Source organism: Amphiura filiformis, chromosome 11, assembly GCF_039555335.1.
Source record: "Amphiura filiformis chromosome 11, Afil_fr2py, whole genome shotgun sequence".
NCBI classification, from domain to species: Eukaryota; Metazoa; Echinodermata; class Ophiuroidea; order Amphilepidida; family Amphiuridae; genus Amphiura; species Amphiura filiformis.
Window position 1 is genome coordinate 21,457,260 of NC_092638.1, and position 23,488 is coordinate 21,480,747.

Here is a 23,488-nt window from a genome sequence, read left to right on the forward strand (position 1 = left end):
TTTGCTTAAAAATGTGATTTCTTTTCAAAAATGTGTTTGGTCAAATGTGTGATTTTGGGGTCAAAACTGATTTTTTGTCAAAAATGACATTTTTGGTCAAAAATGTGATTTTTGGTCATAAATGTGATTTTTGGTCAAAAATGTGATTTTCGGTCAAAAATGTGATTTTTGGTCAAAAATGTGATTTTTGGTCAAAAATGTGATTTTTGGTCAAAAATGTGATTTTGGTAAAAAAAAAATGTGATTTTTGGTCAAAAATGTGATTTTTAGCCATGGCGTGTCACATTTACAAAATATAAATCGCACCAAAAGAGACTTTTGCACATTAAGTATATGAACTATGCACTCTATGAAGAGGCTACAGATATATGAAAAAACCCTGTAGCTCCAGGTGACCGATACACAAATTTATCAGACAGCCAGGTTATGTACAAAGGTATAGGAGGCAAGATTCTGAAGACATAATAATGAAGTTGATCGGTTAATGCGTTTAAGCTGCAGAGTGGGTTAATTAATTTGCCTCCACCCGGACAACCAGGCAGCCAAACAGCCAGCCAAACAAACAGACATTTGGATGATAACACAAGCGGGGACAAGCCCCGCACATGTGTGGGGGCCAAAAAATAAGATGTAAGATTCTTAGAAACACAATTTTCCTTTGTTTTTTCTATATCGAAATAATCACCCGAAGCAGGTGGGCATTAACCCCCTGGGCACTAACTGCCGATCTAACATTGCCTCTGATTGTGATGTGATATCTTCACTTTAATCACCAATCAGACTGGAGCTTTGCAAATAATTCACCCCAATTTTTTTGCATGGTGAAATTATTCTTACAATGTTGCTGATTGCTCCAATTGATACTGAAAACTTCTTTTTGACCAATAGGCAGGTAGTTCTCATCACAGAGTTAGCATTGTATATGCCCTGTCGAATTTCCTCGACAGGGTACACAAAAAATGTATTTATCTAAAGAAGAGGCTTGGAATTTCATTTTGGTGAAATTGACATGGCCATCATTCAAGTAAAATTGTGTTAAACTTACACATGGAGCTCTGTATGTGAAACAATTTTGTACTCTGTCGCTATATTATGGCTATATTTTTCTTTATGTATAGATCTTATGGAAATAAGCTCTGAATAGATCTGTATGTGATGCATCGTTCGCGGTATGAATCTGTTTATGATATGGTCATGTTTTTTATGTTGGGCACCAGTTACGTTGCATGTGCATTTTTCAAACAAATCACATGCTTTTACAGGTTTGGTACTATAACTTCAAAAGTTTACATTAGAACCCAATAAAAGTATATATTATGAGAGCATATACTCAGACGATTTCAGAAACCATACAATGGGAGTAATTATACAGGGTGACCCATATAATATACAGGGTGTAACAAGCAAAATAAGAATGAAAATATTAATTCAGTTAGGGTGTCACCCTCGGCATTACATTGATAATGTAAAGTTTTGACACATGTTTAATATAGTTAACTTAATTGCCCACCTAGCCATATGAAACTTTTAGCGGTCAAGTACTTCAATTATGTAGATACAGGGTGGTCAAAAATCTGTCAATATTTATATAAATTTCTTTAAAACACCCCTTATCTGGCACTGGAGATGCAAATTTTCATGATTGAGGCATGTAACTAGATGTACAATAAGCTCAACAATCCAGTTTTGAAAGTTAAAAGAGAATTTGACAAAGCGTTTTCGTAAAAATGGACTTTTTGGATCAAAATTGAGCATGAGGGCGCTCTTTCAGATTTGTCGCAAACTTTCTAGGTTTTACTAGGTTTTTAGTTTACTGAAGTCAAGAGGATCACAAACAAGGTCTGCTTAAGAAATTTGAGCCTTTTATCATGTTTCGTTTGTCCGTAGCATCCTTTTGAATGTTGCCTACATTAAATCCCTATTAAATACATAGAGGTCAACGAACTTTATTAATGTAGCAACAAGTAATTAGTAATTTTTAATTGTCTAATTAACAAATACTGATGCAATGAATGCTAAACATGATATCACTTGGCCGAGATCAAATACAGAAACAAGTAGAAATCCATCAATAATGTTTATTGAAGCTCATGTGGCGGAGGATCACCATTGTACAGCATTGTGATCCTCCACCACATGATCCTCCGCCACATGAGCCACCCCTGACTAATTAGACTTAACGAGTTACAGTAATTAGTACAAATGAAAATCATTAATTTTTGTTTCAGAAATTGAAAGACCAATGTCTAAGGAAAAAATAGTACTAAACAAGCTCATAATAAATATCAAATAAACAAGCTATACATGCATGTAAACACGTCTTGATGAGCAAGAATGCAACAGAGCCGCCCTTTTTAGGTGCCCGGTATAAAAACATGACCATATGATATATACTATTGTCTGTCCAAATAACTTAGACACCCGGTTTTTAGGATATATTTAGAAAAGCTTTCACTTTGGCAAAAAGTCATGAAAGAAAAGTTGCTAAACACGGTCAGACCTAACAGAAATTATTAGTAAGGCGATGAAAAAATATTCTTCCTTGTCTACTTTTATTCAATTTTGACCGATTTACAGCAAGATATCTGGGTCCAGCCGAATATTCCTAATGACTTGAAACTTTTGATGGGATAATCTATTTACAGTAAGGGGTGTTTGAACATACATATTGATCAGTGATGCCACCCTTTTTTCTTTGATCCTTTTACCAATTCACAATAATAGCATCTACTCAAATGCATTCAACAAAAGCACATTTGCAATCTACCGCGAGAGGTCGTCTCACATGCATAACAAATACACTACGATCAAATAGGTTGATGACAATATTTGATTGAATGGACTGCACTGTGCCATGATTTCGTGAAGGACACGGTTCAAATCCTTTGTTTGGAGCCAATCAATAATTTCATGCACAACCTCTATAACTCAAAAGATGTCACAGTTGGTGCATTATAACTAATGATAGGGCAAGTTACTATGTTTCTGGAGTGTATTGTGAATTATACTCCTCACCAATAACATCAGACCATTCATAGAGAATACAATTTGTATTTTCTTGGAATTGGGCCAAGCCAAAAGCATGCACATAACAAGATTCAAATACCGCGCCGAATTGTTGTAATTGGTTGAGGAACAGCTGGGATCACTGAGTTAATGCACTAAGAATAAATATGCCAATTAGAAACACTGTCTGCATTTTATGAACTGAATTACATTTTTCATTTTTATAAAATGTTTTTGGTGAGGAGTATAATTAATTTAATTTACTATTCATCCATTCACTATCCAAAATCACAAATCTGTATAATGAGACCTTCCAAAATAATGGTACCCAACTTCTACCGGATTATTTTTAAAGTGTTGAGAAAAACCTTCCAATTTCAATAGAATTTCTGGTAAACTCTCACTCAATGCTTTGGAAACACAAAAATCCCGTTAGGTCTCAGCGAATGTTAACACCTTCCTTTCATGACTTTCTTTGAAAGTGGATATTTTTTCAAATAAGTAACAAAAACTGGGTGTCTAAGTTAATTGGACAGACAATAATATATGCGTACGCACCTTGGAGATTATCCCTTTCCATTTGGAATGTCTTCTTCTGTGCCTTCTGTACGTCTCAAAATCAGGCCACCATCGTAAACAGCACCTGCATTTAAATGGTTGAAGCAGTAGACTATTCTTGGTGATTCTAGATGAAGACGCTTGGATTCTGTGAGAAAACACATAACAAAAGGTGTTACCAAAAATCTAATTTATCTGCTGCTTTCAAAGAAACTTTGTGGGAGGGGAGGGGGACAGGGATGCAAAATGAAATCTGGGGGGGGGGAATGGAAACTTTGCATTTCCCAAAACAAGAGCACCACTGGTGCTGTAGCTCATTTGTTATGGGTTATGGTCAGGAATACCATGCGTAGCTATGTATAGCCATGCATAGATATGTATAGCCATGCATAGCTATGTATAGCCATGCATAGTTATGTACAGCCATGCATAGCTATGTATAGCCATGCATAGTATAGCCATGCATAGTTATGTATAGCCATACATAGCTATGTATAGCCATGCATAGCTATGTATAGCCATGCATAGCTATGTATAGCCATGCATAGCTATGTATAGCCATGGATAGCTATGTATGGCAATGTATAGCCATATGTAACCATATCATGGCCATGTATAGCCATGTATAGCTATGCATACAGGGCTGCCAACTTTGAAAAACACATTTCAGTATTCTCAAAATCACCATAGTGCTGTGATCAAGCACAAATCAGCATTTTGAAAATATACTTACGGTTCTCAAGATATTTATTTATTCAAGGCATTTATTTATTTGTACCTTTTGCTTGTCGAGTATCCTTTGATTTTATTTTGTTTAATACAGTTTTGTTTGTATATTTAATGTCTTGGATGCACCATCGGATAGATGAGTGCCACTGATGTAAAAGCAATTTCCAAATAAAAACTTGAAACTTAAAAACTACAACACTTTCATGGTAAATGGCATGCATAGCTATGTATAGCCATGCATAGTTATGTATAGTCATGCATAGCTATGTATAGCCATGCATAGCTATGTATAGCCATGCATAGCTATGTATAGCCATGCATAGCTATGTATAGCCATGCATAGCTATGTATAGCCATGCATAGCTATGTATAGCCATGCATAGCTATGTATAGCCATGCATAGCTATGTATAGCCATGGATAGCTATGTATGGCCATGTATATAGCCATGCATAGCTATGTATAGCCATATGTAACCATGTCATAGCCATGTATAGCCATGTATAGCTATGTATAGCTAGCCATGTATAGCCATGTATAACTATGTATACAGGGCTGCCAACTTTGAAAAACACATTTCAGTATTCTCAAACTTCAAAATCACCATAGTGCTGTGATCAAGCACAAATCAGCATTTTTAAAATATACTTGCGGTTCTCAAGATATTTATTTATTCAATGCATTTATTTATTTGTACCTTTTGCTTGTCGAGTATCCTTTGATTTTATTTCCAAATAATAAAAATTCCTTTAAAAAAGGAATGTGGCGCCCAATGTGAACTTGGACGTGATATGGTGAATTCCATGGTGTGTAGATTTGGTATTATAATGATTTTTCTAGGGAAGAGTAGAAGATGATCAAATGCAAGAGAAATGTGTTTGATTGGGGAAGGTGTTCTGACAATCCAAATATAAACTTAGTCCACCTCAAATGACCTGTAACAATTTGTGATTGACATTACTTAATTCACCTCGGATGACTTTGATCTGACATTCAACATTTTCAAGCGCTTACACCAATCATATCTATAACAATTTAACTCTTACAACTTCCTGTCAACTCTCTAATTTAAAACTCTAAATTTCTGTCTGTTTGCCTTTTCTGTCTTATTTAGTACACTACAGTTTGTTACAATTATTAAGATAAGCAAACATTGCTGGGTAGATAACAGGATTTAGTTATTTACTTAATCCAATCATGGAGGTAGTAGCTAGATTCTATGGTAATTAGCAAACAAAAGCTATCAGTTTAAGAGGACTCGTTAATTGATCTTATCACTATGGACCACAAGACTCTCATCCCAATGGCATAGTCCAATAACCTCAATTACATAATCATAGTGCAAAATTTGACCTCAAGTTGCAGAGTATGAGTTTGTGTACAAAGGATGAATGTACAAATGTATTAGGGTTTAAGAACTGTTCCCATGATAGATGAGCATGTTGTGGATCCTAGTGTATGGTCAAATGTCACCGTCTAGCGTCTATCGGGTTCTAAGGCACACAGTAAACTGGTTGAACGCATAAAAAGGTCAGGATTTATTTGGTGTTTTTATAAATCCTAATTTTGTATTTTAAACAAAGAATATCGCTCACCATTTTATCCCGTGCATATCAGAAAACAATAATAAAATAAAATCCAAGCAAATTGTGGTTTTATTTCTGAGCTGGGCATAATTTTAGCAAAACAATTGCGAAGTCAATCTAGCAAGAGTGAAATTAGAAGCTTTTCACAAAGTCATGCCTATACTGTGGCGCGCCTCCGTAGAGGGCGCCACAAAAACTTGAAACTTAAAAACTACAACACTTTCATGGTAAATGAAATAAATAAATAAATAAAATTTTGCACACACATCTAATTTTCCTGACTTCATATTTCAAACAAGTGCTGCCTTCAATCTTCAGAACAGGGAAAGGCCACTAGCCTAGTGTTTACCCCCAGCACTTCCCTGTTCAGACTTTCTGTTTGTCTGTTTTGTAATTTGTCAGAGAGGGGTTGTCATGGTCCCATATACTGATATACTAGGCCAGTGCCAGTCAAAAGGACATTTCACCTTGAGTAAATGTTTACATAACTAATTGGGTCAAGATGTGTGATATAAAGTGTAAATGAGTGAGATATTTGTTCATAGTCAGGGTTGCCAACCAACAATTTGGTAGCCCAATTAGTTCTGATTTGGGAGAATTTGAGACACTATTTGCTCATGGCTCATGCACAGAAGTAAGGGCCTATAGACAGCACAAGCCCAATTGGTGCTAAAAGCAACACTGAAAAGCAGACATTGTAGCCGCACTGAAACAGTAAAGTTGAACATCTCTTTTACAAATTCGCACGATCAAGGAGTTTGTACAGTGTTTGTAATATGAAAAGCACCACAAACAGTCTGCATAGGAGACTATTCCATGAAATTTGGTAAAACTTTTCGTAAGAAAATGTTCCAAAAATGATACTTTCCGTCCGAATTTTTTTAGCTAAATAAGTAACAATCATGAACCATCATGCAAAGATCGCCGCCTCAAATTACCAGATCCATTGCTCAAATGATGTAGCAAGAGAAAGAAAAAAACATACAGAAAAATGGACCATGCCTAGAGTTCATTGCGCTTACGCAATGAGCTAAAAATTGAAGAGAAACAAGGCGGTTCTCGAACCACAAGTCTCGCCTGCTTTCGCGACCACTTGCTTTTGTAATTGCCTGGTGAAGCGATGAACCTTGCAATGGAAGTGTTATTGGAGATATGGAAAAAAGTGAATGTTAATTATAATTATTTGGAATTCCTGCATTAAGTGCCCATACAACAGTTTTTACTAATTTGACCTCAGATGACCCCTGGTGACCCTGAAATGACCTTCTAAAAATTTGGCTTTAGATGTTGATTGTACCCACCAAGTTTCATGGCCATACGACAGTTTTTACTAATTTGACCTCAGATGACCTCTGGTGACCTTGAAATGACTTTCCAAAAAAAAGGCTTTAAATGTTGACTGTACCCACAAAGTTTCATGCCCATACAACAGTTTTTACTAATTTGACCTCAGATGACCCCTGGTGACCTTTAAATGACCTTCCAAAAATGTGGCTTTAAATGTTGACTGTACCCACCAAGTTTTATCCCCATACGGTGGTTTTTACTGTGACCTCAGATGACCTCTGGTGACCTTGAAATGACCTTCCAAAAATTTGGCTTTAAATGTTGACTGTACCCTCCAAGTTTCATGCCCATATGACAGTTTTACTAATTTGACCTCAGATGACCCCTGGTGACCTTGAAATGACCTTCCAAAAATTTTGACTGCACCCACCAAGTTTCATGGCCATACGACAGTTTTTACTAATTTGACCTCAGATGACCCCTAGATGACCTCAGTGGCCTTGACCCATTAACCAATACAAACCGGTTCTGTCTCGGGTCAAGATGCACCCACCCACCAAGTTTGAGGAACGTGCAACTCCTAATCTCCGAGAAAATAGGCGGAAGGCAAACTTGAACCAAATTTGTCACATACACACACCCCTACACACATACGGAATTTTGGTTGTCCGGTTGCCCGGGACAACTAAAAAAGTCGCCGGACAACCAAAAATACTGATTCGGTTGTCCGCCGGACAACCATAAATCTAGCCAAAAGTCACATTTGTAGGCCTACAGACAACCAAAAACTTAGACGGACAACCAGAAATTGTAATCTGGTTGTCCGTGGGACAACCATTTATTTTTCCTAAATTCGAACACTGGTGATTATATAGTCTCCTGCCTTATCAGGCGAGACAAAAAAATGAAAGAAAACTATCTCTTTCTCAAGCTTGGATAGGGTATCTCACACTTTTGGCCACTTGAGTGCACATGGTTTCCTCACGATGAGTTTGGGGCCTCCAAATTTTGGCCTGGCCAAGTGCCCCTGAAGAGCTTGGCCAGGAATGCCTGGAATGCGGGCTTAGTACGTAGGTTGTGAACTTGACATTCACAGGGGAACTACTAGTGGGTATATATTATTATGTCATAAAAAGGATATTTATATTTGTTAACATTAATTTAGATTATTATCAAAAATCTACATGTAACCTTTTTTTGGGACACCCGGTACTTCACATCAACCTACCTAATTTGGTTTCCCGGCATTCTGTATTTGGCTTTCGTGGTTGGATTATTTGTTGATAAAACTCCCTGAAGAACAGAAAATGAACAGCAAAAGTAAGAGTAAATTCAAAATTCATGCAAACTGTACAACATTGTTTGCTGTACTGCTCACTATGAGGTTTGATCAGTGAACATAGGCTACACGGTTTGATGGCTTGTTAATAACTAGTCAAGTAAAGGTGAACAATGATGATGCTATTTATCTTAAATCATGTTGGTATCTTTATAAGGGATAGACAATTGTATAATGGTATTAGAAAATCAGAAAAAAGACTAACAAATTTTCAAGAAACTTTTTATCATGAAATATGTAAGAAATAACTTTTTATTTGAAATATATGTAAATAGCGCCCTCATTTTGCACACAAATGTACAGTTAATACAATAAAAAATACTCTCACTATACAATGTATAATGTGAGACATGTGAATGTGAAGCTGGCCAGTAATATCAGAGCTATATACATGTATAGCTCATGGTGTGCCTGTTACAATACTTTTACCGGAGTATTTCGTGATCCTAACATCTTCTTTTTTTCAGCAGATATCCACAAAAAAAGCTTATCCCCAAAATTTCAGTTGATTCCGATTTTGCGTTTGCGAGTTATGCATGATTATGTGTATTACACTGCTCCATAGACATTCTGCGTGTTTCTACTGGGGAACGGTTGGCGGGTAATGCGGTTTAGTTTAGAGTGTTACCGGTTAATGTGCTCAGTGGAAACAGATCGGTTCAGAGTGATGCGGTGTCGACACCGGCAACCGTGATCCACCTCATGAGGTAGATCATGTGGTGTGACACCCGGTATTTCTGCCAGTGGAAACACAACGGTTAATGGTTGCTGGGTGTTGAACTTCTTTTACGTACATTTTATGTATCACATTGTGACCTTAAAAGCAGCTTGGAGGTCAGGAAACAGTTTCAGTACTTCCGGTACACACCACATACCTTATTTTAAGCATCAGTAGAAACGTGCTGGTTGTTGCCTGAATCGGATTGTGGGTTACCAGGTAATACCGGTAAAAATACAGAGTGCTCAGTATAAACACGCAGAATGTGTTGTAATTTCGTTCTGGTACACCAGAACGAAATTCAAATTTCATGATATCTTTGCTAAACGAATTAATCTGCAAGAAATTTTTTGTACATAAACATGATGTAGCCAGAGGTTTCCAGTGATATAAAAATCTCAACTGTTTTTTTTAAAAAGTGGGGGATGATGCTGTGGATCACGAAATGCCCTTTTAAAAGTCACATGCATTTTAGTTACCGTAAACATTCGCCTAATGGCGCACATGGGCTCCTTTGCCTTGGGGTAAATTTAATGTACAAATAGAGAGCTCCCTCCTCTGAAAATCCCAACAAGAATTAAGGGTACATGCTGTTATTTGCTGGTGGGATTTTTATTTTACAGGAGGGCACTTCTAGATTGTGCCTAAACTTCCAGTTACATGTATGTCAAGACAGCCCATAGCACCATTAGGCGAACGTTTACGGTATTGTTATTACCTACCCTACAAAAATATCGACCAGGCAAGTTTGGCATTAGCGCCAACAACAAAGATCTATCAATCACAGAAGCGCGACGGCATCGCCTGGGTGTGCATTCCCATAACGCTTAGTGCGCGATCAGGCAATCCATTTTTTTTTATTGGATCACAGACTTTGACTATGAAGTAGACAATAATGACTGCGCACTATCTGTTTTTAGATAAATTGTAGGAAATCGGATGAGTATGTTTTGGGCTGTGCTAATTTTCTGAGGAGCGCGAGGACTAGAGGAAAAATACCGAAGCCCAACACAAACCGAAGATTTCATGCAATGACCGTAAAACAGATGCATTCATTACCACCATTTTACAAATTTATATAATGAAAATTAGACTTTTAGACATTAGACATTTTCAAGGCTATTGAAAATGTATCTTCCCTTTACCGTTTTCATGCCCATTTAATACGCGATTTAAAGGTATGCTGGCTTACTCGTCATGATTATTCATGCTTGTTTTTCTCATTAAGAAACGATACGCAAACGCAGGTTATTTGTGCAAAATTGGAACAATTACACACTTTGCGGTCAATTTAATATAAATGACCTCCATATGCATTTGTGCGTTTACGACTAATAAAATATGATTGCATCACACACATCACATATATTCATGAGGTTATAAATGTACTATATTTGCATTTGGGCTATTGAATTTTTTGAATATGTCACATATTGTCCAAAAAATCATTTATATCAAGTATATAATGCACTCACTAACATTTGTGACATAGCATGAGTAAATAATGTGCATTGAATGAAATAATAAAATTGAGAAAATCATACTTAAATAGTTGAGTCAGCATTAATGAACATTTTGTTCAAAAGTAATGATTAATAGTCATGTTGCTGAGAAAAATCTAATCAATTTTGATCTTCAAACATTTTGTGCTTATATAAAAGATTTGTGACATAGCATGAGTAAATAATGTGCATTGAATGAAATAATAAAATTGAGAAAATCATACTTAAATAGTTGAGTCAGCATTAATGAACATTTTGTTCAAAAGTAATGATTAATAGTCATGTTGCTGAGAAAAATCTAATCAATTTTGATCTTCAAACATTTTGTGCTTATATAAAAGATTTTGCAGTTCTCGGTTTGAGCGGTTCTTGTGATAGACCTATTTCTAATTACCTAACACCTGTATGATATACGTCTCTCAATAATCAAGACCCAACTTAAGGGTGTGATTGGTGCTTTTGAAAAAAAAACCAAGGCAATGAAATTATGGAGCGGAGCGGGTCCAGGGGCCGCTTAAGGGCCCCTGGGGTCCAGGGGCAACGCCCGGGTGGGGGTCGAGGTGGTGAAGCCCCCCGAAGCCAGAGGGGTTTTATACACACTTGAGCACCACTGGAGATGCAATTTCATGGGGTAAAATGCAAAAATGAGAAACTGTTAAAATACTTCACTTTATATTTATTATCTGTCAATACATACTTCCAGTATCATATCATTCACATACACATGAGAAATTGCATCACCATTTTTGCACAGTACAGTGTGTCTATAAATCATCCAGTCAGGGTTCTAAGGAATTTTCATTTTTAAATTGAGAGATTTTCTCATATCTGGAAACTGAAAATTCCGGAAATGTGACATCTCTGTTAAGCATTTAGCTCTTGGTCCAGGGCCACTCCAAAAGCGACAAAAAATTATTTTTTTTTTTTTTTTTTTGAAAATCCGGATTTTTTTAATCCCAAAATCCGAAACCGGAAAAATCACACCCCTGTATAATAAACACAACTTAATCAACTCTGTTTTGTAGCTGTGATGTTTACTTCGGTACCCATCGTTCGCCTCTTCCAAGCCCTGTACTGCAACCACATTGGAGGACCCCGAAATTACTCCGAAATTGGTATCTGGATATAGGCTGTTACATGTACGTAACAAATCGGTAGAAATGTGAATGCAATAAGACCAAATATAACAAATTATAGGCCTTACCAGTAACTGATTTTTTTGTGTTAACCATTCTGGAGGACCCCGGATATAGTACTGTTCTGCTGAAATACGCCTATGCATGTGTTCCATATTTTAAAATATGTGTTGAAAATAGGCCTATATTGGTCTGATCAGATGCACCTGTAAGTCACACTGTAATGCTTTCCGATGCGCACACTGCGCCCGTTGGTACTCCGCTAACATGCCCGTTGACACACCGCGATAGCGCACTGCCACCCACGCAATAGCATGTGGACAGACTCTCCATGATTAGTATTTAGATGGTGTTTGCAATGGTGGGCCCTATTACTCATGTTGGGTCACATTTCATAATTTTATCAAATAGATATTCACCTTCTTTGCTCCTGGATTACTTTTCAGTTGTGCCATTGGTTTGGTAGCTGCTATTCTGTGTTTCTTATATGCCAGCTTAAATAAGGTTGTTGGTTCCCTTATATCCACAAAGCGTATCTTCTGTTTACATGTGGGACATGCAATTTCGTGGGATCGTTGATTTTGGAAAAGTTTGGTTAAACAAGTTGCACAAAAGAAGTGTTCACACTTGGTCATCACCGGCATTTTCAAAACGGACATGCACACTTCGCACTCAAATAGTTGAGCCAATTCCTGATCCTCAGTATTATGATTCATTCCAGTGACGGGGAGTGCAGTGGAGTCGACTATTGACTTGAAGATATTTGGAGTTTGTAGGTTGAATGGAAGTGGATTTCTCAGGTGAGCAAATCTGTTCTTATTTGAAGATTTCTTAGGATGCTTGCTCTCTGTAAACATAGTGCATGATTGGCAGTGTGTGCGCACATGTGGTTGCCACTCTTTTGGTTTAGTTAAATGATGGTACGCATTTGATTTCTTCACCTTCATGCATATCCTGTAGCAGGCCGTACACATGTGTGATGGTTGCATGTCACATTCATCATTCATGCAGTCTAAACTAAATGCTGCATTTATTTCTGGGATGTATTTTGAACAAGGCTTTGGTGGTCTTGCTGACTTCAGTGACTTGGCCCTTTTATCCTTGTCAAGTTGCAGTCTGGAGCCACATATGCGACAAAAATGGCGCAAGGCCTCCTTATGGTAATCCATCGTGCCCTGAAAAGAAAGTTAAATTGAACCAAAATATTTTAACCTGTAAGCTTCCGAGTTAGACATGGTATGGCATGAGTACCAGTACCACCGACAAGGGAAGGGAGAGGGGATGTACAGTGACGCCAAAAAATTATGGTCAAAGTAGTCATTTTTAGTCAAGGCGATTTGGGATTTTGAAATTCCCCCACCCACCTCCCTGACTTGGCCAATAATGGATCTGGCAGCCCTGTTGTCAAAATGTGCAGAATTAAATTCTGCTTCCAACGAATTTTACAGATTTGTAATACAATCGCCCGTTTTGGAATAATGGCCATTATTTAAGGGGGGTTAGTTACTTTTTTTGAGATTTTTATTTTGAATTGACAGCATATCCTCTGAATTTGATGAATATGGTGCAAATAATAAAAATGTTATGCTAATTTTTGTAATTGACATCCAATTTGAGAAAAATGCATTTGAAAATAACTGTATAATTGTTACTTACATTTGAGCACCGCTTCATTTTGCAGCTCTGCCTCAACCTCCCGGGGCCACTATTACACTTGTTAGGCATCAACTTTAAATAAGAAAATGTTAAGTTTAAAACATGAAATACAAAGTATAAAAGACTTATAATACAAACAGCTACAGCATTCAACTAAGTAATGCTTATTCATAAAATAATCCCCCCCTGGAAAAAAGGTCCACTTTTTCAAAATCAGCACCCCAAAAAAAAAATCCTTAACGGGCCTGGATTTATCACACGGGATCATATGATATGTTGATGTAAATTTAATATTGCTTGATCATTACAATGCCCCAATTGCTTTGCGGTGCGGTGCATTGCAGATATAGACAAATGCAACGAGCCAAGTGATGGTCAGAATTCAGTCAGCCATTACTGGGTCCCTTCTACACAAAACTGGTGTTGTTACTGCCCAATTGGGTGGATTAAATCCGCTTAAAAATCAATGTTTAATTGTATTGTGTTGTAAATTTTCATCATTCTTTTGACTATACGTATAACACTGGTGATAGAATGCAGTTTAATATCCCCGCCAAGGCCACATCATTTCACATTTTAGCTGGAATAGGCCAAAGGGGGGCCAATTATGGCTGCTATTGAGGTGTAGGAATGCGTGAAATTGGATTTGTCTATATATCGATTACTTTTTGCCGCAACTCAACACATTTCCAAGTTAAAATGTAGTATTTTGCGGTACGACACTGTAGACTTCAAGACACTGTAGACTTCAAACAGAAAGACACAGTGGACTTCAAGCAGAAAGACACTGTAGACTTCAAGCAGAAAGACACTGGATTTCAAGCAGAAAGACACTGTGGACTTCAAGCAGAAAGACACTGTTGACTTTAAGCAGAAAGACATTGTAGACTTTAAGCAGAAAGACATTGTAGACTTCAAGCAGAAAGACACTGTAGACTTCAAGCAGAAAGACACTGTAGACTTCAAGACACTGTAGACTTCAAACAGAAAGACACTGTAGACTTCAAACAGAAAGACACTGTAGACTTCAAACAGAAAGACACTGTAGACTTCAAACAGAAAGACACTGTAGACTTCAAGACACTGTAGACTTCAAGCAGAAAGACACTGTAGACTTCAAGACACTGTAGACTTCAAACAGAAAGACACTGTAGACTTCAAACAGAAAGACACTGTAGACTTCAAGACACTGTAGACTTCAGGCAGAAAGACACTGTAGACTTCAAGCAGAAAGACAGAAAGACAGAAGGACATTGTGGATTTCAAGCAGAAAGACACTGTAGACTTTAAGCAGAAAGACACTGTGGATTTCAAGCAGAAAGACACTGTAGACTTTAAGCAGAAAGACATTGTAGACTTCAAGCAGAAAGACACTGTAGACTTCAAGCAGAAAGACACTGTAGACTTCAAGACACTGTAGACTTCAAAGAGAAAGACACTGTAGACTTCAAGACACTGTAGACTTCAAGCAGAAAGACAGAAAGACATTGTGGATTTCAAGCAGAAAGACACTGTAGACTTCGAGCAGAAAGACACTGTAGATTTCAAGACACTAGACTTCAAACAGAAAGACACTGTAGAGTTCAAGACACTGTAGAATTCAAGCAGAAAGACACTGTAGATTTCAAGACACTAGACTTCAAACAGAAAGACACTGTAGAGTTCAAGACACTGTAGAATTCAAGCAGAAAGACATTGTGGATTTCAAGCAGAAAGACACTGTAGACTTCGAGCAGAAAGACACTGTAGATTTCAAGACACTAGACTTCAAACAGAAAGACACTGTAGAGTTCAAGACACTGTAGAATTCAAGCAGAAAGACACTGTAGATTTCAAGACACTAGACTTCAAACAGAAAGACACTGTAGAGTTCAAGACACTGTAGAATTCAAGCAGAAAGACATTGTGGATTTCAAGCAGAAAGACACTGTAGACTTCGAGCAGAAAGACACTGTAGATTTCAAGACACTAGACTTCAAACAGAAAGACACTGTAGAGTTCAAGACACTGTAGAATTCAAGCAGAATGACACTGTAGACTTCAAGACAGTGTAGGCTTCAAGCAGAAAGACACTGTAGATTTCAAGCAGAAAGACACTGTGGACTTCAAGCAGAAAGACACTGTAGACTTCAAACAGAAAGACACTGTGGACTTCAAACAGAAAGACACTGTGGACTTCAAGCAGAAAGACACTGTGGACTTCAAGCAGAAAGACACTGTGGATTTCAAGCAGAAAGACACTGTGGACTTCAAGCAGAAAGACACTGTAGACTTCAAACAGAAAGACACTGTGGATTTCAAGACACTAGACTTCAAACAGAAAGACACTGTAGAGTTCAAGACACTGTAGAATTCAAGCAGAAAGACACTGTAGATTTCAAGACACTAGACTTCAAACAGAAAGACACTGTAGAGTTCAAGACACTGTAGAATTCAAGCAGAAAGACACTGTGGATTTCAAGCAAAAAGACACTGTGGACTTCAAGACACTGTAGGCTTCAAGCAGAAAGACACTGTAGATTTCAAGCAGAAAGACACTGTGGACTTCAAGCAGAAAGACACTGTGGACTTCAAGCAGAAAGACACTGTGGATTTCAAGCAGAAAGACACTGTGGACTTCAAGCAGAAAGACACTGTGGTTTTCAAGCAGAAAGACACTGTGGACTTCAAGACACTGTAGGCTTCAAGCAGAAAGACACTGTAGATTTCAAGCAGAAAGACACTGTGGACTTCAAGCAGAAAGACACTGTAGACTTCAAGCAGAAAGACACTGTGGATTTCAAGCAGAAAGACACTGTGGACTTCAAGCAGAAAGACACTGTAGACTTCAAGCAGAAAGACACTGTGGATTTCAAGCAGAAAGACACTGTGGACTTCAAGCAGAAAGACACTGTAGATTTCAAGCAAAAAGACACTGTGGATTTCAAGCAGAAAGACACTGTAGACTTCAAGCAGAAAGACCCTGTAGACCTCAAGCAGAAAGACACTGTGGACATCAAGACACTGTAGACTTCAAGCAGAAAGACACTGTGGATTTCAAGCAGAAAGACACTGTGGACTTCAAGCAGAAAGACACTGTAGACATCAAGCAGAAAGACACTGTGGATTTCAAGCAGAAAGACACTGTAGACTTCAAGCAGAAAGACACTGGACTTCAAGCAGAAAGACACTATGGACTTCAAGCAGAAAGACATAGTGGACTTCAGGCAGAAAGACACTGTGGACTTCAAGCAGAAAGACACTGTAGACTTCAAACAGAAAGCAAGCAGAAAGACTGTGGACTTCAAGCAGAAAGACCCTGTAGACCTCAAGCAGAAAGACACTGTGGACATCAAGACACTGTAGACTTCAAGCAGAAAGACACTGTGGATTTCAAGCAGAAAGACACTGTGAACTTCAAGCAGACAGACACTGTAGACTTCAAGCAGAAAGACACTGTGGACTTCAAGACACTGTAGGCTTCAAGCAGAAAGACTCTGTAGACTTCTAAGACACTGTAGACTTCAAGCAGAAAGACACTGTGGATTTCAAGCAGAAAGACACTGTAGACTTCAAGCAGAAAGACACTGGACTCAGGGGTCGCGCTAACCTGCGTTTCTGCGCGTACAGCGCATATTTTGAAGTTTGAGCGCATATATTCATTTTTGCATACCAGTTCCGGGACCAGTTCAGGGGTTTTCATGCAGCGCAGAAAAATGAAAACATGTGAAAGAAAATAAAAGCTTCGATCTCCAATATTTACGGCCCGTCCAGAAATTATGTAACATAAAATGCAATGTAACATAAATGTTCAAGTGAAGTCTACGTAGCATTGTAACATAAATTAAAAATAGAAATAAAATACACACCGTCGGCATATTTACACAGATTGCGATATTGTCTAGAATCACTGTTATTGCAGTACTGAATGATGACACGTACGTGAGTTGGTAATTTCTAATTCTAGGATCGGAAAGAAATGCTTGGCAGGTGGTGTGTAGAGATATGTCATCGGTGAAATACTGATTTAATGATATCGGTCCGAGAAGAAAAAAATGACAAAAATTTGCCCTTGAATTATGTTTTATAGTCAAAATACTCCAGGAATTCAGTAAATATCATGATATTTGACCTAAACTTGAACTCATTTGCAATGAAATGTCATTTTTATTGAGTAAAGCATAGCTTCCATGTGCTTGCAATGGTGTTGAATTCTGCACTTTGCCGACATGGCCGAAGTTGAACTGCGTTTTATGGAATTCGGCGAACTTTTATGGCATAAAGGAACACTTTTATTAAAGTACACTGCTTGGGAACTTTCTTAAAAAGTGCGATAGTTGGTTAATAGCGAGAATCGCGGCATGAAAAGCGTGAGATTGTGTTTTTTGCTTTTTCTTGCTTAACTATGGTACAGGTAACACATCATTTTTCATTGTAACCAAAATCACAAAATCTGATACTGATATATTAAAACGGTACATTCAATACTTGACAGATTAGAGAACCCCTCATTTTAGGATTTGAGTGCATATTTTTAACACTTTCAGGGGGTTCAGGGGTTCTGAGAACCCCTGGTTTTAAAACCTAGTGCTACCCCTGACTGGACTTCAAGCAGAAAGACACTATGGACTTCAAGCAGAAAGACATAGTGGACTTCAGGCAGAAAGACACTGTGGACTTCAGGCAGAAAGACACGGTAGACTTCAAGCAGAAAGACACTGTTGATTTCAAGCAGAAAGACACTGTGGACTTCAAGCAGAAAGACACTGTAGACTTCAAACAGAAAGACTGTGGACTTCAAGCAGAAAGACCCTGTAGACCTCAAGCAGAAATACACTGTGGACATCAAGACACTGTAGACTTCAAGCAGAAAGACACTGTTGATTTCAAGCAGAAAGACACTGTGGACTTCAAGCAGAAAGACACTGTAGATTTCAAGCAGAAAGACACTGTGGACTTCAAGCAGAAATACACTGTGGACTTCAAGCAGAAAGACACTGTAGACTTCAAACAGAAAGACTGTGGACTTCAAGCAGAAAGACCCTGTAGACCTCAAGCAGAAAGACACTGTGGACATCAAGACACTGTAGACTTCAAGCAGAAAGACACTGTGGATTTCAAGCAGAAAGACACTGTGAACTTCAAGCAGACAGACACTGTAGACTTCAAGCAGAAAGACACTGTGGACTTCAAGACACTGTAGACTTCAAGCAGAAAGACTCTGTAGACTTCTAAGACACTGTAGACTTCAAGCAGAAAGACACTGTGGATTTCAAGCAGAAAGACACTGTGGATTTCAAGCAGAAAGACACTGTGGACTTCAAGCAGAAAGACACTGTCAAGACACTGTAGACTTCAAGCAGAAAGACACTGTGGACTTCAAGACACTGTAGACTTCAAGCAGAAAGACTCTGTAGACTTCTAAGACACTGTAGACTTCAAGCAGAAAGACACTGTGGATTTCAAGCAGAAAGACACTGTGGACTTCAAGCAGAAAGACACTGTAGACTTCAAACAGAAAGACTCTGTGGACTTCAAGCAGAAAGACACTGTAGACATCAAGCAGAAAGACACTGTGGATTTCAAGCAGAAAGACACTGTAGACTTCAAGCAGAAAGACACTGGACTTCAAGCAGAAAGACACTATGGACTTCAAGCAGAAAGACATAGTGGACTTCAGGCAGAAAGACACTGTGGACTTCAGGCAGAAAGACACGGTAGACTTCAAGCAGAAAGACACTGTTGATTTCAAGCAGAAAGACACTGTAGATTTCAAGCAGAAAGACACTGTGGACTTCAAGCAGAAAGACACTGTAGACTTCAAGCAGAAATACACTATGGACTTCAAGCAGAAAGACATAGTGGACTTCAGGCAGAAAGACACTGTGGACTTCAGGCAGAAAGACACGGTAGACTTCAAGCAGAAAGACACTGTTGATTTCAAGCAGAAAGACACTGTAGATTTCAAGCAGAAAGACACTGTGGACTTCAAGCAGAAAGACACTGTAGACTTCAAGACACTGTAGGCTTCAAGCAGAAAGACACTGTAGAATTCAAGCAGAAAGACACTGTGGACTTCAAGCAGAAAGACACTGTAGACTTCAAGACACTGTAGGCTTCAAGCAGAAAGACACTGTAGATTTCAAGCAGAAAGACACTGTGGACTTCAAGCAGAAAGACACTGTGGACTTCAAGCAGAAAGACACTGTAGACTTCAAACAGAAAGACTGTGGACTTCAAGCAGAAAGACCCTGTAGACCTCAAGCAGAAAGACACTGTGGACATCAAGACACTGTAGACTTCAAGCAGAAAGACACTGTGGATTTCAAGCAGAAAGACACTGTGGACTTCAAGCAGAAAGACACTGTAGACTTCAAACAGAAAGACTCTGTGGACTTCAAGCAGAAAGACACTGTAGACATCAAGCAGAAAGACACTGTGGATTTCAAGCAGAAAGACACTGTAGACTTCAAGCAGAAAGACACTGGACTTCAAGCAGAAAGACACTATGGACTTCAAGCAGAAAGACATAGTGGACTTCAAAGGCAGAAAGACACTGTGGACTTCAGGCAGAAAGACACGGTAGACTTCAAGCAGAAAGACACTATCAAGCAGAAAGACAAGCAAGAAAGACACTGTGGACTTCAAGCAGAAAGACACTGTAGACTTCAAACAGAAAGACTGTGGACTTCAAGCAGAAAGACCCTGTAGACCTCAAGCAGAAAGACACTGTGGACATCAAGACACTGTAGACTTCAAGCAGAAAGACACTGTGGATTTCAAGCAGAAAGACACTGTGAACTTCAAGCAGACAGACACTGTAGACTTCAAGCAGAAAGACACTGTGGACTTCAAGACACTGTAGGCTTCAAGCAGAAAGACACTGTAGATTTCAAGCAGAAAGACACTGTGGACTTCAAGCAGAAAGACACTGTGGACTTCAAGCAGAAAGACACTGTAGACTTCAAACAGAAAGACTGTGGACTTCAAGCAGAAAGAAGACCTCAAGCAGAAAGACACTGTGGATATCAAGACACTGTAGACTTCAAGCAGAAAGACACTGTGGATTTCAAGCAGAAAGACACTGTGAACTTCAAGCAGAAAGACACTGTAGACTTCAAGCAGAAAGACACTGTGGACTTCAAGACACTGTAGACTTCAAGCAGAAAGACTCTGTAGACTTCTAAGACACTGTAGACTTCAAGCAGAAAGACACTGTGGATTTCAAGCAGAAAGACACTGTGGACTTCAAGCAGAAAGACACTGTGGACTTCAAGCAGAAAGACACTGTAGACATCAAGCAGAAAGACACTGTAGACTTCAAGACAGAAAGTCAAGCAGAAAGACACTGTGGACTTCAAGACACTGTAGACTTCAAGCAGAAAGACACTGTAGACTTCAAGCAGAAAGACACTGTAGACTTCAAGCAGAAAGACACTGTAGACTTCAAGCAGAAAGACACTGTGGACTTCAAGCAGAAAGACACTGTAGACTTGTAGACTTCAAGCAGAAAGACACTCAAGCAGAAAGACACTGTAGACTTCAAGCAGAAAGACACTGGACTTCAAGCAGAAAGACTGTAGACTTCAAGCAGAAAGACACTGTAGACTTCAAGCAGAAAGACACTGTAGACTTCAAGCAGAAAGACACTGTGGACTTCAAGCAGAAAGACACTGGACTTCAAGCAGAAAGAAGACTTCTGTGGACTTCAAGCAGAAAGACACTGTTGATTTCAAGCAGAAAGACACTGTGGACTTCAAGCAGAAAGACACTGTAGACTTCAAACAGAAAGACTGTGGACTTCAAGCAGAAAGACCCTTCAAGCAGAAAGACAAGACACTTAGACTTCAAGCAGAAAGACACTGTGGATTTCAAGCAGAAAGACAGACTTCAAGCAGAAAGACACTGTAGACTCAAGCAGAAAGACACTCTTCAAGACACTGTAGACTTCAAAGAAAGACACTGTAGACTTCTAAGACACTGTAGACTTCAAGCAGAAAGACACTGTGGATTTCAAGCAGAAAGACACTGTGGACTTCAAGCAGAAAGACACTGTAAACTTCAAACAGAAAGACTCCGTGGACTTCAAGCAGAAAGACACTGTAGACTTCAAGCAGAAAGACACTGTAAACTTCAAACAGAAAGACACTGTAGACATCAAGCAGAAAGACACTGTGGATTTCAAGCAGAAAGACACTGTGGACTTCAAGCAGAAAGACACTGTAGACTTCAAACAGAAAGACTCTGTGGACTTCAAGCAGAAAGACACTGTAGACTTCAAGCAGAAAGACACTGTGGATTTCAAGCAGAAAGACACTGTAGACTTCAAGCAGAAAGACACTGTAGACTTCAAGCAGAAATACACTATGGACTTCAAGCAGAAAGACATAGTGGACTTCAGGCAGAAAGACACTGTAGACTTCAGGCAGAAAGACACTGTAGACTTCAAGCAGAAAGACACTGTTGACTTCAAACAGAAAGACACTGTAGACTGCAAACAGAAAGACACTGTAGTATGATGACACTGATGTAGACTTAACTCTCTTCACACGGGTGTCGACTGCAGACGACATGTTTCATTTTTTTTTTAATTCAAAAATTTCAGAAATGTAAATTTTCATGACCATATTTGGAATCAGCATGAAAAATGCATTAAAATGAGTACAAACAAGCCTAGTATTGGTTCAGTAGTTCTTAAGATAGCTCTTGATATTTTGAGAAAATATTTCAAAACTTCAACTTTTTCCGTTGAAGCGCATGGCTAGCACGAAGAGCATTAAAACAAAATGATGGCACACCTGCAATTTAAATGCGCGCAACCCACACAAGTTAGCGACTTGCGGAAAACCGCCCTGCTGACTAAACATTCAGAAGGTTCAGAAGGATGTAGTGCGGCAATGCAAAGCAATTGCGGTGTGGTATGAACGGACCTTAACTCCAATGCATACAGCATTTTAATGAGCTAGAATGATTGCCTAAGCCATTGATTGCATAAGGCATATGGGTGCAGGCATATGGCTGACAGGAAATTCCAAGGAGCATAGCCATTTTTCCTGGCCTTTTTACCTGTCACTTGATCAACCTCAGTGAAAAGAATGCAACAATTCTTCCTTTGACATTTTGATTAAAGAAATTATCACAACAATATTCCTGTATAATTGCTACTTACATTTGAGCACCGCTTCATTTTGCAGCTTTGCCTCAACTTCCCGGGACCGCCATACTTCTTCATATCCTTGCAGTATTTACACTCTCCACAATCATCTCAGTAGACAGTTGTCGATATGCCACATTTTATCCGGACGGTCCTTTCTGGATGATTTTCTTGTTTTTGAACTTGAAGGTGGTCCAGAAGCCAATGACACTTTGTCCCTTCTTGACATTTTGTTTTCCTGTGTGGTATAACAAAAAAAATAGGGTACCACCGGTTAACATTGTTTATGCCCGGCCCTTGACCAATTACTCACAGATTTGCGGGCAAAGACAAGCCTCAATTCTATTCATGCATTCCAAACATTTAGTTATTGTTTTTCATCAAACAATTAATAACAACTAGAATTATGCGGTTCATAATTAAGGTGGCCCCACACAAAGGTTGTAAATAACAAAGGTTTGTAAATACAAATATAAATATGTAAATAACATGACACAAAACTATACCACAAATCAGGCCACCGCATACTATCACCATACCAAGTTTGATATAATATTGGATGGCTGAGCATGATACCATAACATATCGGATGAGTCATAAAAATATCGGACGAGCCAACGGCGAGTTCGATATTTGTATGACAAATCCGATATGTGACCCCTCGGCACAACTAAGCCCTGAAGTCGCCAATCATCCTTTTTGAGATATTCAACCAAAATATTCTGCTTGAAATTAGCTTTAAAATGATGTATATCATGTATATAGTACTTGACATTTAAGTAGTGAAAAATCAATAAAACAGTCAATAAATCCTTTGTTTCCTATTGTTTATTGTTAAG

At 38.5% G+C, this 23,488-nt stretch overlaps 1 protein-coding gene across 1 annotated transcript in view; it reads right to left on the bottom strand.

The window, feature by feature from the left end:
• The window catches only part of LOC140164545 (uncharacterized), an 83,211-nt gene that overhangs the window by 4,828 nt on the left and 54,895 nt on the right, over positions 1–23,488 (bottom strand). The window contains exons 12-15 of the mRNA XM_072187850.1: positions 13,517–13,588; positions 12,280–13,035; positions 8,394–8,458; positions 3,565–3,712 (exon numbers count right to left, since the gene is read on the bottom strand). Of these exons, the coding sequence (XP_072043951.1) occupies positions 3,565–3,712; positions 8,394–8,458; positions 12,280–13,035; positions 13,517–13,588 (1,041 nt within the window). The remainder of the gene's footprint in view (positions 1–3,564; positions 3,713–8,393; positions 8,459–12,279; positions 13,036–13,516; positions 13,589–23,488) is intronic.